Source organism: Portunus trituberculatus, chromosome 40, assembly GCF_017591435.1.
Source record: "Portunus trituberculatus isolate SZX2019 chromosome 40, ASM1759143v1, whole genome shotgun sequence".
Lineage (NCBI taxonomy): Eukaryota > Metazoa > Arthropoda > Malacostraca > Decapoda > Portunidae > Portunus > Portunus trituberculatus.
Window position 1 is genome coordinate 20,218,579 of NC_059294.1, and position 15,648 is coordinate 20,234,226.

The 15,648-nt window shown below is 37.0% G+C and overlaps 1 protein-coding gene across 6 annotated transcripts in view; it reads left to right on the plus strand.

Annotated features, from left to right (window-relative positions):
* The window catches only part of LOC123516208 (pyruvate carboxylase, mitochondrial-like), a 58,866-nt gene that overhangs the window by 22,251 nt on the left and 20,967 nt on the right, over positions 1 to 15,648 (plus strand). For all 6 annotated transcript variants that reach the window (XM_045275406.1, XM_045275410.1, XM_045275409.1 and 3 more), the window contains 14 exons: positions 569 to 753; positions 1,635 to 1,800; positions 4,364 to 4,509; positions 6,267 to 6,491; positions 6,661 to 6,824; positions 7,691 to 7,853; positions 7,960 to 8,142; positions 9,561 to 9,795; positions 10,324 to 10,490; positions 10,584 to 10,798; positions 12,734 to 12,840; positions 12,956 to 13,089; positions 13,693 to 13,804; positions 13,926 to 14,221. In XM_045275406.1, coding sequence (XP_045131341.1) covers positions 569 to 753; positions 1,635 to 1,800; positions 4,364 to 4,509; positions 6,267 to 6,491; positions 6,661 to 6,824; positions 7,691 to 7,853; positions 7,960 to 8,142; positions 9,561 to 9,795; positions 10,324 to 10,490; positions 10,584 to 10,798; positions 12,734 to 12,840; positions 12,956 to 13,089; positions 13,693 to 13,804; positions 13,926 to 14,221 — 2,498 coding nt within the window. The remainder of the gene's footprint in view (positions 1 to 568; positions 754 to 1,634; positions 1,801 to 4,363; positions 4,510 to 6,266; positions 6,492 to 6,660; positions 6,825 to 7,690; positions 7,854 to 7,959; positions 8,143 to 9,560; positions 9,796 to 10,323; positions 10,491 to 10,583; positions 10,799 to 12,733; positions 12,841 to 12,955; positions 13,090 to 13,692; positions 13,805 to 13,925; positions 14,222 to 15,648) is intronic.

Sequence of the window (15,648 nt, forward strand, 5' to 3'; positions counted from 1 at the left end):
ACTGTAGATAAGGTTTAGAATAACTTAAACGAGAGAAGGCTTGTCTATCATTAATGTTGTGTGATATGTTGCAGAGCAGTTTTGCTTGTTAAAAGGCTGCCCATCCTGGATGCAAAATATCATCTGGATCCAATTCTATATTAGAGTGACAGCTCAATTAAGGCAGGGATGGTTCCAGCCAATCAGAATGATCCCTTTGCATTACATTAAAGTTTTTGCCCAATGGGACAATGGTAGCACAGTTTAACTTTTTTTTCCCCCGCATTATTACAGTTGACATTAATTTTTGTTTCATTGTTATATTATTAATATATATATATATATATATATATATATATATATATATATATATATATATATATATATATATATATATATATATATATATATATAATATAATATATATATAATAATATAATATATATATATAATAATATATATATATATATATAATAATATAATATATATATATATATATATATATATATATATATATATATATATATATATATATATATATATATATATATATATATATATATATATATATATAACTTTTATTTTACAGGTGAAATTGCCATCAGAGTATTCCGAGCATGTACTGAACTGGGGATACGTTCAGTTGCTGTGTACAGTGAACAAGACAAGATGCACATGCATAGACAGAAGGCCGATGAGTCGTACATCATAGGACAGGGACTCTCTCCAGTTGACGCTTATCTTTGTATACCAGAAATTGTGCGCGTAGCAAAGGTAAGATGTGCAATATTACAATACTTTTGTAATAGTTTCTCAGACATATGTGGAAGGGGTGTAAATGTGCATGCAGTTTAGGTTCTGACTCAAAAACTTAAATAATGGGCCAGGTTTGAAACATTATTGAAATTATGCATTTTTTTCAGATATGCCTTACTTTATATTGAGTTGTACCAAAAGGATTATCTTGGCAGCTTTTACTAATGCATTATTTTTGCATTTTGCAAAAACAGTGAATGAGAACATTGTCAAGGTACCATTGCCATTGCTGTATCAGGTGAATAAAGAGATGTTTTGTCAAGATTTTATGTAAAGTTACAGAAAAGATTGATATGTAAAGAAATTGAACATACAGATATCCATTAATATAGTTGTATTTGGTCCTACAGATAATAGCATGATTTACAAATGAAGTACTGGTATTATTGTGTATGTATATACATAGTTCCATATTGTTATGTGTAGCTCATTGCCTGTGGTGTTTTTTTTTTTTTTTTTTTTTTTTTTTTTTTTTATTGTTACCATTCCATGTTTATACATACATGTTGGAGAGATTAACAAATGTTTATTAAAACTGAACAGCATAAAATTTTGTGCAGATGAAATAGGCTTAGTAATTGTCTGATAATTAAGTATGTTACTCTATACATATAGTATTAAATAGAATATGAGTGCCATTAAGGATGTAGAGAAGAAACATAGCATGAAGTGCTAGAGTAAATTCTTTAGCTAAATTTATTTACTTGCTTAAGTACATAATACCTTAATTGAAGCATATATAGTACAGTCAAAATAATAGTGATATTACGTATCAATATTGTAAATAGTTTTAGTTTCATGCTGTAGAAATTTGAACTTAAACCTCTTATTATTAACAGGAAAATGATGTTGATGCCATCCATCCTGGTTATGGGTTCCTCTCTGAACGTTCAGACTTTGCTCAAGCTTGTATCGAAAACAACTTGCGTTTCATTGGACCCTCACCTCGAGTTGTGCAGCGGATGGGAGACAAGGTGGCTGCCCGTCAGACTGCCATTAATGCTGGTAAGGAAATTAATGTCATTATAGCCTTTCTGTCTTGGAGTTTCACTAGGCACATATTTTCATTTCATTAGCAGCAACTAGTATATTATAGAAACATCCTACAATTTTCACATATCCTCTTTGACCCCTAGGTGGACTAGCACTTGAGCAAGCCTTTCTTCTTATTATTATTATTATTGTTATCATCACCATCATTATTATTATTATTATTATTATTATTATTATTATTTATTATTTATTATTTAACTTGTTGTTCTTGGCCAGTAACCCTCTTAAAAAAAAAGCCTCACTTGGCTTAACTTGGTTTTCTCATTTGATATTCTCTCTCTCTCTCTCTCTCTCTCTCTCTTTTTTTTTTTTTTTTTTAAACATAATTTATACAGAAAAACATGTACCCAAAGGCGCACTGTCGTGTGCTACCTATTCTAAGGGTACTACAATCTATTTCTCTATGTTCTTTTCACTTCACTAGCACTATTCACGCACTGCACTACACTGAGTGTCACGTCACAAAGAGTGTCAGAGGAGTTGGCAGTGTCTGTCTCCACTTATGTGCCATCAGTTTGACACTGTGTGTGTTCATCTCCTGGACGTGAGGCACCGCGGCCGTGAACAAGTTCCACATCCTGGAGACGCGTCCTGCGAAGGTGCGTTGATGCTGACACCCGTGGGATCGCGGCACCTCTACGGCGTCACCACCATTGAGCACCGTTCTCGTGCTCCGTGCGGTGACTCTCAGAGGATGACGCAGCCCTGCCAGATGTGGCACTCTTTGCACCTGTGCCTTATGGAACACTACGATTGCCGCCACATCTCTGCGGTGTTCCAGTGAATCAAGGGACGCTCAGGCTCTGGGTGAGGTGGTATTGCAGCATCTACTAGCCGTATGGCGCGGCGTTGGATGCTGTCCAGTCTCCTTCTGTGTGTGGCGGCACAGGACATCTACTATACATTTCAGCGGTGGACAAACGGTGTTTTTTGCAGATATCTCCTAAACGAATCGTTGGATGAGTATGATATTTCAACACACTACCTTGAACATCCGTTCGTAATTTATGGTTAACATACCACAGTGCTATATGTGTTATGTGAGGAGTTTACTGAGTGATATTACGCCTAATCCAGTCATCATATCAAAGGTGTTATACAGAATCGGACGAGTGTGGGGTACTCGTCTAACCCCTCCACCACCACCACCACCACCACCCTGAAGAACCCCCAGACCACTCCTTCTCTACCCCAGTATCGCATGACCCTCTTCCCGCTTCCTCTTCACCCCCTATTCACACCATCAGCCTTCCACCTTTGATTTTTTTTCCCTATTGTAATTACATACGTATAGGTATAATAGTTACATACGTCAGTATGTACATACATATCATACATTAATAGTATTATTTAATACAATTGCTGGTATATGTGGACATGAAAACCAGAGTGGGTCAAACGACCGTGAAAGCAATAGCTAATTCCGCTGTTAATGGCCGTATAGCTGGATAATAAGCAACGTATCTAACAACAAAATAATATTATATATAAACTGGACCACTTTTTATGATCAATAGGTAGACAGTACGCAATAAGAGTATCAACTTTTCCTAACAGTAGAAGGTCCAGGTCACAGGTAATTCCAGCACATCATGTTCACATGGTTGACCATAACGACTGCAAACATGGCTCTTCTATATACTACACGTAAACATGCTGTTGTACAGTAATTATCAACGTGAACCACTTCTTGCCTTCATGAAATAGTACCATACTCGTTAATAATCATATCTACATACACACTTACAGAACATTATAATGTATAAATACAGTGGTGGGAGAAGTAGGGAGGGACACAGGAGTGAGGGAGGCGAGGAGCTAGGGAGAGGAGAGGAGGGATAAAGAGGGCGAGGACTTCCGAGATGGGGGAGACGTAGTAGTGGTTAGGAATGGTTTGGGTGGGTGTGTGGCGGGGGGCACACTTTCATTCGAATGCGTCAACATGACTCATCGGCTTTGTGTTATTTTTCACGAGTAAACTCCTCACATAACACATATAGCACTGTGGTATGTTAACCATAAATTACGAACAGATGTTCAAGGTAGTGTGTTGAAATATCATACTCATCCAACGATTCATTTAGGAGATATGCAAAAAACACCGTTTGTCCACCTCTGAAATGTATAGTAGGTTTACTATTGGGCTGTTGATCTTGCTTTCTTTCATAATTCTCTTCCACTTACCAGACACAAAAAAATTATGTGTCATACCCCACCTCAATAGTTGTTCACAGATTAATAATTTGCTTACCTCCCTACCGTACATTAAGTCCATCACCCACTTTTCCACCTTTCTGAACTTGCAAACTTTTTATACTATATTTGCATTTAAACTTTGCACATCTTTTGCAGTTATTTGTTTTTATCACACGTATTAACTGTGTCACTTTCTTACTTACCTCATTAATAATACAGTTTTCACTCAAAATTTTCCTCCATTCCATACAGTGTACACTCATAAAGCTGTTAATGTCATTCATTAATTTGTTCATGTAGTCTCATTTAATTTTTCCAGGTGTACAAGTGGTTCCAGGTACAGATCATCCCATAATCTCAGCAGATGAGGCATATGAGTTTTGTGTGAAGTATGGCCTGCCAGTCATGCTTAAAGCAGCTTATGGAGGTGGTGGTAGAGGCATGAGAGTGGTGCGAGAACTAAGTGTAAGTATTTACCTATTTGTCTTTTTACAAAGTTCAGTATTTTTTTTTATTTATTTGTTTGTTTTTATTGTTTGTTTTTATTTTTATTTAATTTTTTTTTTATGTATGTACATATATCTCTGTGTGTACTACTGTGTGTATTTGTGTATGCAATTTCACTTAGAAGTACTTGTGTATGCAATTTTACTTAGAAGTACTTTTCTATTGTTTGATTGGGAAAGAAGTTATGCTCACATGACTTTTTTTTTTTTTTATTGCAAAAAGAGTTAGTCTTATTAAATTTAATATCTTACTTAGAAGCATAACAGAAACATCATAAGGAATGCCTATAGTTGTCTTTGAAATGATGTTATTATCTGACTTATTGGTGTTTTTGTGTGGCTGGGAGTACAGATTGAATGGCTGCTTGAGGATGGTGGACTGCATTTGTCCATAACACTCGATATGACATTAGCTACAGTTCATGCAACTCCAATATTATCTTATCTCCTCCTAGTCTCTCATTATTCATTTTGAATATTTTTCACCTTGCCTGTTCGATATGTGTGATTCTAGCTCAACAACACACTACTGCAATTCCCAGGAATGAACAAAAGTGCTGTTGTTTATACCTCTATTTTTCCATTCTTTTTGTCTTACATATCACAGTGATTTCTTTGATTAGTACTTATTAATTAATCATTATTGACTCATCACAGCTAAAGTTTTCCCACACTTTGGTTTTGGTCATTTATTGTCCTTGCATGAATGATCACATCCTCTTTTAAATATGTGCTCTCTTTCTTCATCTGCTCACTCTTCTCTTATGCATAGGTCACCTTACTAGTTTGTTGCTGTTCCATCCATGATTATATATATTTTTTTTCACTTAAGTTTCTTTGCTTGTTCATTGTCAGTGTGTAAATCATATAATATAAATGGATTATTTGATACCTTCCATCAGCCATCTTTGCTCAGACTACACTACAGTCATTGATCTATTACCTTTTATATATGTCTAATTTTTGTTTTGATTTGTCCAATTCTTTCACCAAAACTATCTCTTTCAGTCCATTCCAAACTTCAATGCGTCTTTGTGGAAAATTATTCTTCTGTTTTGTTTCAATATTTTCTTTCCATAACTTTCTACTTTAGTTATTGGTTGGCTCTGAGTAACAGTTTTTCACACTGTTTCCATATTATTTACCATCTTGTAGATAGTCATCAAATCTCTTTTTCTCCTGTTCCAATGTTAGCAGGCCTAATTTTTCTAATCATTCTTCATAATAATTCCCCAAGTTCTGGCACCATTTTAATTGGTACTTTTGTACTCTCTCTCTCTTGCTCATTTACATGCTGTTGCTTAATCCAATCTATGTCTGATATTGTAGTGATGGTGGGAATTACACTGAGGTGGTATCAATCCATGTGTGTGCGTGTGTTTGATTTACATAACATCATATTTCTTGTCTTCTTCAGTCTAATATTTTAGTTTGTGATCTTTAACCATGGATACCTCACAACTTTATTTATTAAGATATAAATATAAATGTCTTTCATTCTTGAAGTGTCTTGCATAAGTCATCTATTCATTGATAACTAGGATCTCATGTTACAGGATGAATAAAGTAGCTGAAGATCATTGATTTGAAAGTTTTCTTGGGAAGGTGTAAAATTTTGATCAAGTATGCTTGCAATAAAATGTGAATAATGAGAAAGGGAAAAGTGCATTGGAGTGATGATAATAAAGAGGCTTTTTTTTTTTTTCCTTTCAAAAGGAGGTGAAGGAAAGCTTCCGCCGTGCATCTTCAGAAGCTGAGGCAGCCTTCGGGAATGGTGCCATGTTTATTGAGAAGTTCATCGAAAAGCCAAGGCACATTGAGTTGCAGGTGCTGGGAGACAAGGCGGGCAATGTGGTGCACCTGTACGAGCGAGACTGTTCTGTGCAGAGGCGGCACCAAAAGTTAGTTGAAGTGGCCCCAGCTCCCAACTTAGATAAAAAGGTAGGGAAAGAAATATTACTATTGATCTGTTGTAGGAAAAAGTAGCCTAGTGTTTCAGTTAACTTGAAAAAATGGTTACATAGAAAAGAAGCTTGTAAATTAAATACTTTGTTGCAAAAATAATGCAACATTAAGATGTATTTTCTATATGAGCTAAAACTTACAACAGGTGCGGGAAGCTATGGCAGCTGATGCAGTGAAGCTGTGTAAAAGTGTTGGCTATGAGAATGCTGGCACTGTTGAGTTCCTGCTGGATAACCAAGGGAATTACTATTTCATAGAGGTCAATGCTCGCCTGCAAGTGGAACACACCGTCACAGAAGAGATCACTGGGTATTTAGCTTTATACTTCTATAGACCATTGACAAGACTGGTTTTTATAATGATTGTTTACATTGCAGTGATCTCAAGTCTTCATTTTATATCAATTCTTAACTTAACATGTGTTGTAATTAAAATGTCAGCTCAGGATGAGACAATCATCAGTATTTCATAACACACACACACATGGAGACTGGACAGCATGAGCATAGCTCTCTTCCTGTAAAACACAACTATGTAAGTACAACTAGGTAAATACACACACTCACACAGCTCATAAAAGTGAGCATCTCTGACAAAGCGTGATAGAGAGTGTGACAAGGAAACATTAGACAGTGGTGTATACACTTGTAAATGCATAAATGACTCAGTGTGGCATAATTAACAACTTGTACCAGTAGACCTAGCCTGTCTCTGCGACCCCTACCTTTTCAAGACCACCAACATGTCTCTGATTTTTCATTTACTGTTTACTTGTAGATCATGAACTTCATGCATTATTTATCATTATCTAATGTCTATTAGTGAAAATGTAGACAAGGAATGCATTCATTGTCTCATTTCTCAGAATTTTTGGTTTAAAAGAGCTGCCAACATTAATTTTGGCTACCATGTAGGTTACCAGGAATGGGAATGGGGACAGGGTTGTTCTCACCTACTTCAGCCACATGGATGAGGTTGGGGACAGGACAGGGAAGGGGAATTTAATACTATTATTGTCTTTTAGTCTAGGATGTGCAGCTAGAGAAGACGTGTGCTTTTTCTTTCAAATGAATTTGGAATTTAAATATAGATGTTACATGATAGATTAAAGTTTAGGTATATGCAGATTTTTACTACTTCAAAACATTAACAATGGAATTTCCTTCTATTTAAAGGATTGACTTGGTCCAATCTCAAATCCGCATTGCTGAGGGAATGACTCTGCCTGAGCTTGGAATGACTCAGGATAGAATTACTGCTCAGGGTTGTGCTATTCAGTGCAGAGTCACAACAGAGGATCCTGCTAAAGGCTTTCAACCAGATACTGGAAGACTAGAGGTAAGGATATGCTGTTGCTATTAACAATGATCTATTGAATCAAGGAAGTCCAATTACATGAGAAATGACTGGCTTTCATACAAAATATTCCATTTCCACTTTTAAGGTGTTCCGTAGTGGTGAGGGTATGGGAATCCGTCTTGATGGTGCTTCTGCATATGCTGGTGCCATCATATCCCCATATTATGACTCTTTACTCATGAAAGTCATATCAAGGGCATCAGACCTGCATGCATCAGCAGCCAAGATGAATCGTTCCCTACGAGAGTTCAGAATCCGTGGGGTAAAGGTCAGTATCTTACCTAAAATAATGTTACCTAATATGTATTGTTTATTTTGCTACAGTTTTAAGGCCATTCATACATAGGAAAGAAATTTCTACAGTTCAGGAAACAAGTCTAATCAATAAGAACTTAACATCAGTGACTGGAAGTAGTAAGTACAGGTTGAACCTCCTTAATCCGGTATTCTTTCATCCGGCAACACCTGTAATCCGGCAAAATTTTTGTTTGCTGTAATTTTTTACTTGGCCGGAGTAATTTGCCAGACCGCCGCTAGGACACGGCGGCGCTGTACTGTGTTTTGGAGCCCGGGCATTCTGGGTCAAAATTTGGATCAGTACCACGCTGCCGCTCATTGCAAGCACTAACCCCCCAGGTGCATAAAAAAAAATTTCTGTAATATTTGCCCCTAAACGTGGCTTGCAAGCGACCAGGAAGTGATATTGTGTGTGAACCAAAGAAAAAGCGCAAACATATGATGATATCAGTGCAACAGGAAGTGGACCTATTGAGGAAGCTAGATAAAGATGCCAACAGTACAACATTGGCTCATCAACCATCTATGATATTAAAAAGCAGAAGAATCAACTTCTCAAGTTTTACAGTGAGAGTGTGAGCAAGAAGAACATGGAAATTCGTAGAACACTTATGGAGGGTAAAAGCAGTGATTTTGACAGTGCTCTCATACAGTGGTTTAAGCTTCGGTGCGCTGGTAACGTCCCTGTGTTCAGCGAGATGATAATGGTGCAGGCAAAAATTTTCCATGCTGAACTTAATTTACAACTACGTGTTTTTCTATATACTTCTGCATGTATATTTTTCATGTACAACTATCATACATCAAAACAATGTTACAGCTACACATGTATAATGCAGGGTAAGTATATAGAGGGTGTTTTGGGGACCACCTATAGTTCAGAATTTTCCATGGTCCGGCAAGTCTTAAGGTCCAGTGGTTGCCAGATTTGGGAGGTTCAACCTGTATAACTCTGCACAGAAATAATATTGATAGTATCATTAGTGTTGGCTTGACATTTCCACTTAACTGAGCGAGGAAGTGCCTACCCTGTCTAAGTATCCACCCTCTTCTCTCATTGATATTTGTTACTCAATGTTCTCCCATTATTCTTAGGTATGTGAACTCAGGTCTTTCTAGGTATTTTGTGTTTTGTTTGAAGAAAAAATGTTCCGTGTAGTATTTCTTTGATCTCTGTATTACATCATGTTATCCATGGTTCATTGCTTTATACAACTTTTCATTATTGTATTGGAATGCATTTCTATCTGTGTCCCGTAACAGACTACAAAAAGACAATGATGTCATCTCGGTTAAACCTGAAATTATTCATAAGTCAGATAATATTTATCATAAAGTTATGTATCTCATAACTTTGTAAGAAGAGTAAAGATACATTTTCCCTTTCAGACAAACATTCCCTTCCTCCTCAATGTGCTAGAAAACCAGAAGTTCCTCAATGGTACAATTGATACTACATTCATTGATGAAAATCCTCAGCTGTTCCAATTCCAGCCTTCACAGAACCGTGCCCAAAAACTGCTTAACTATTTAGGAAATGTTCTGGTAAATGGCCCTCTTACTCCCTTGGCCACAGGACTCAAACCTGCAGAAGTCCATCCTGTAGTTCCAGAAAGTCCTGCAGGTTGGTTGAAATATTTACTTGAGCTTGTAAGCAAAGTCTGAAGTAAATCAGATTTCTCTCTCTCTCATAAGGATAGGATAGTTCCTCCAAATTGAGGACTTTGGCTTCGTCATTTGGAAACTGTTGTTCTAAGTAAACATGTCATTGTTAACCTCTGAACTTACACTTTGGCCATGATTTAAACTTGTATGCTTGACAAAAATCTACAGCCCAGTAAAGCACCATTATACCATAATGACTCCCTATATAGTCTTATAAAAATCCTAGTTAATAAGTGTCTTCACTTTTCATCTTATTCATAAACTCTGTAATTCTCTCTTTGTTTATGTATTTCTTCCTGCCTATGATTTAAACTGTCTCAAAATATTAATATCAAGATGCATCAGAAAAGAAATTTGCTTCTCTTAGTTTTTTCACCTTTGCCAATCTTATTGATATATTTATATGGTCTCTTCGGACAATAAGTCTATATTGTCCATCATGTAATGTTTTATCCATTATTAATTTTGTTTCTTTTGAATTGACCAGCTACTGATCCTCCTCGAGGCTTTCGGGATGTATTGGTGGCAGAGGGGCCAGAAGGTTTCGCTAAAGCTGTCCGGAATCACAAGGGACTCCTTCTAATGGACACAACATTCAGGGATGCACATCAGTCTCTCTTGGCGACTAGGGTCCGCACTCACGACTTGCTTAAGGTATTCTGCAAAAACACGTTTTTCATTTGCTGTAAATATCTATACATATTTATGCAGAGCTCTTACAACAAATAAAAAAATTTATGATTTCAGATCTCACCGTATGTTGCACACAACTTCAATGGACTGTACTCCCTGGAGAACTGGGGTGGTGCCACCTTTGATGTAGCTCTCAGGTTCCTTCACGAGTGTCCATGGGAACGGCTGGAGGCCATGCGGAAACAAATTCCCAACATTCCATTCCAGATGCTCCTCAGAGGGGCTAATGGTGTTGGGTACACAAGTTACCCTGATAATGCTGTGTACAAGTAAGTGATGCTTTAACGTATTATGCTGTACAGTAAACTCGGCTTAAGTTGGATCTGAATGAGCCAGATATCGAAAAAATCTTTTTTCAACATATCTCAAGTGCAATGGTAGACATTTTTGCCCATTCATTGAGTAATTCTAAGCCACTCAGGTTATACCTTGGCTAAAATATCCCCGATAGCTCTTACATTGCCCAAGTCATTTGAATGATTGTTGGAGCCGTTTGAATACAAAATGGCCACATGTGCCACGGCATTGCTAGCACTAAGATTAGTGTTTACACAACTGACTTATTAAGCATGTGGCAGTATCTGCTGTCCTTTTTGTTGCCTTTGTAATTTCACCATGGCTGTTAAGGTCAAGGCTTTATGTACTTAATTTTATTTACCTAGTTGTATTGTACAGGTTTTAAGCAGGGCTCATAATGTCCTGTCTCCATTTATCCAATTTCTCTTTAAAGTTATGCACATCATGTGCTGTAGCAACTTCATCACTCAATGCATTCCACTTTGCCACCATTCTATGTGGAAAACTGTATTTTCCAATATCCTTCACACACTGCCTCATCCTAATCTTTACATGTCCTCTTATCCTTCTAGCTTCTTCTGTCACCAGCACCAGGTCTTCCTTGTCTATTTTTTCAATGTCATTTACTATTTTATACATTGTTATTAAGTCTCCTCATTCTCTTCTATTTTGTAAGGTTGGCAGTCCCATTTCCTTCAGCCTTTCTTCATGTGTTAGGGACCTTAGTTCTGGCACCATCTTTGTAGCTATCTTTTAGATCCATTCTAATCTTCTTGTATCTTTTTTAGAGCTCAGTCACCACACCACTGCTGGATATTCCAGCTTTGGATGTATTATGCTTGTAATAATTTTTTTCATCATATCTTTGTCCATGAAATGAAATGCTACTCTAATATTAGTCAACATTTTGTATGCTAATCCAAATATCTTTGTGTTTTTTCAGGGTTCAAACTTTCCTGTATAATCACTCCCAGATCTTTTTCCTCTTAAGTCTTCATTATTTGTTCCTCTCCAATCAGATAGTTCCATACCGGTCTTCTCTTACTCCTTCACAATTCCATTACATGACAGTTCTTGGCTTTGAACTCTAATTTCCACTTCTTACTCGACTTGTAGATTTTATTTATATCTTCCTGCAGTAGCAAACAGTCCTCTCAGGTTTTGATTACTCTTAGCAATTTTGCATCATCAGCAAACAAATTAATGTAACTGTTTACCCCATTTTGTATGTCATTTACGTATACCTGGAACATAATGAGGGCTAACACTGACCCTTGTGGCTCTTCACTTGTTACTTTACTCCAAGATGAGTATGTATCTGATCATGGTTCTCATGTCTCTGTCCTTCAAGTAATCTCTTATCTAATCTAACAAAGTTCCTCTCAGTCCTCCTATATGCTCTCAATTTTTTTATGACCAGGTATATCATGTCCACCCATCCATCTCTGCTCTCAAGTCCTTCTATTACTCTTGAGCAGAAACTTAATAAGTTCAACACACATGACCATCCTGTCCTGAACCCAAATTGTTTGTTTGATATAACTTGTTCTTTTTCCAGATATTTAACCCATTTTTCTTTGATAACAATTTCACATATCTTCCCCACAGCACTTGTAAGTGACACCGGTCTGTAATTTAATGGCTCAGTTGACTTTCTTCCTTTGAATGTTGGGATTATGCTGGCTCTCTTCCATACTAGTGGTACTCTCCCTTCTTTTAATGAATTTGTAACTATTTCCCAAATTGGATCTAACAGCTGTTTACATTCCTTTAGTGCCCAGTCTGATACACCACTTGTCTCTTAGCTCTAATTTGTTTCCAAGAAAATTTTATGCCAGATTCTTTTGAACAAACCATGAATTAAGCTAGAGCATGAAGCTCATTTAATTAAACATCCTTTTCTCCAGATTCTGTGAGCTGTCAGTGAAAGCAGGAATGGATATCTTCCGAGTATTTGACTCCCTCAACTATTTGCCGAACTTGATACTAGGTGTTGAGGCAGTGGGGAATGCTGGTAAGGGATGTGCACTTACAAGATGATAATTGTAATCTAAATTAAGTTTACTTCAAAGAATATATGCTCATTGGGAAGAACTGAAGGACACTGAATTACAGTCAGTTATTTTCAGGTGGTGTTGTGGAAGCTGCCATTTCATACTCTGGGGACATCAGTGACCAAAGCAGGACAAAATACACTCTTCACTACTACATGAACTTGGCTGAGGAGTTGGTTAAGGCTGGAACACATGTTCTATGTATCAAGGTATCAAGAGAAGATGATATTGTCGATTTATATAGTCATTTTATTGTTTTGAAAATGTGAAATTTATACTATCATAGTGAATACAAAAGTATTTATTGGAAATAATAAAACACTATTTTTGCACTTCATTTAAGTATTTAACAAAGCCTGGTTTCTGTAGGCAATTTCATCACTTCAAAAGTAGTGATTTTAGATTATTAACTGATAGATATATATAAATATAATTCCTCTTATGAGAAATCCTTAAAATATTTTGCTTTGAAGAGTTTTCTTATACAAAAATTTGCCCACCATTGTTTGTGAAGAGCATTTGTATTTGTTTTTCTTTACTTATTGAGTAGTCTCAGTAATTTACCACCCTTTGTTGTTATCATAGACCCTTTCCTGGGATCATGAAGCATGGCTCCAAACCAACTAGAGGTTAGAATTTTGTGGATTGTGAGGGCCCTACACCATCTTCTATTTGTGTACAGAAGGGGACTGAAATGCCAATCTTCTTGGTTGTGATTTTAATACACAGTCAGAGCACCACATGTGGAAAATGAGTTATCTCATGTGGTTTATTTGGTTTCAAAACATAATGATGTTCCAACCTATTTTCAGGACATGGCAGGACTTCTGAAGCCTCAAGCTGCCAAATTGCTCATCTCATCTTTGCGTGACAAATATCCTGATATGCCAATCCATGTACACACTCATGATACCTCTGGGGCAGGTAAGACCTATAAATTTCTTAAATTCCATAGCAAAAATCTACTTGTTTTGTATTTGTAATTATTTTCTCTCAGCATCCTTATTTGTATGGTAATGGTAACAGTTAACTCCACATATTTCAGGTGTGGCTTCCATGCTGGAGTGTGCATATGCTGGTGCTGATGCTGTTGATGTGGCTGTTGATTCCATGTCTGGCATGACCTCTCAACCCTCTATGGGGGCTGTGGTGGCTAGTCTGATGGGACATGATCTTGATACTGGCATGAATTTGAGTAACATCAGTGAGTATTCAGCATTTTGGGAACAGACCCGGACCCTCTATGCTCCCTTTGAGTGCGCTGTAACAATGAAGTCTGGAAATGCAGACGTTTACCAGAATGAAATTCCTGGAGGCCAGTACACCAATCTACAATTCCAGGTGAGCCATGTAAACTGAAATATATTCATGCACAAGATACGTTCATATGTATCTTTCACTTCAATAATTGAATTATAACACTTGAATTTAATGAACATCAATAGCATAAAAATGACCTCAGACAAATTGACTCATTGGTATCTCAAGTACATCTCTGCTCTTTAGTAATGTTGGTAAGAACAATGACCAATATTAGTTGCCAGTGTAGGTATTCATTGTCTTAGCCTCTTAGGTGACATAATCGGTAAAGCATGCAAATTAGAACCAAATTAAACCTTGCAAAACCTCATACAAAAATTCATCAAAAGGAGGCATTGAAGAATTGTATTTCCACAGCCACAAGGGGTGGTAACCTACTACTTCTCCTCAGCTACCTTGCTGCAAGAGTTGAAGTAGAATTCAATTGCTTTTATACAGAAGCTAGAAGCCATTGGGTAAAGATTGACACTGATTGAATGATATTATCATGACTGGTATTCATCACTACAAGCACCATGACACAAACAGAACAAAATCAATTTCATTCCAAGACCAGAAGCCATCACGCATTTACTAGACACAATGAATAATGATACTGGTAACCAACTATACTGATCATTATTAACATGATTGTAAAAGAGGAGGAAAGATGCCATTGAGATACCATTAACTTGATTTTTTATACTTGATGAAAGGCATTAAGGTGGAAATTCGTTAATTTGGTCAAAAAAATTGAAAAATTGGAAACTTGGTACTTGGGTTCGTCTCTGGAGAGGGAAGCCATGGCCGAAGTTGCCAGGCACATAACGCACTGCTTACCTGGTAATGGCGGGTTTAAAGGGCCGGCCCTTTCAATACCCAAGCGTGCATACGCCCCTTTTTCTTCTAGTCTTTGTTTTGCTTGTATTTATTATTTTTTTTGGAGCTGTTTTATTTATTTTTGCGTGATGTACGATAGTTTAGTATCAGGCAGTGAGGGTGAGGAAGACGCTACTCCCTCAGTACCAATCGATACAGCCTTAGGGAGTGCGCGTGCGTGCAGCCTACCTGTTGATCGTATTTTACACGTGTTGGGTTCCCAAATTGTGACAATGCCACGTGTAAGGCCATGATGTAACATGGCCTGAAACTATCTAAACAGCCACTACCAGCCTCCAAGCAGTTGTCAAGGGATTATGTAAGTACATATCTGAGTTTGGTACATATTGGAGTGAGTTATTTTTTTTTTTTTATACCATGTGGGCTTTTCACGGGAATTTATGGGCTAAAGGGGATACTTTTTAGGGTACCTCCTATCTTAAAGCCCACCTGCTAGGAAACCGTTGCCCAGTGAGGAAGCGAGTTATGTGGGGTTTTGAAGATGTTCACAGAAAAATGCGTTTTCTCGACTTTCAGTTTTTCAGCATATACTGTTGAATAACTTTTTCAGTAATTGGTCAATTTCAAAA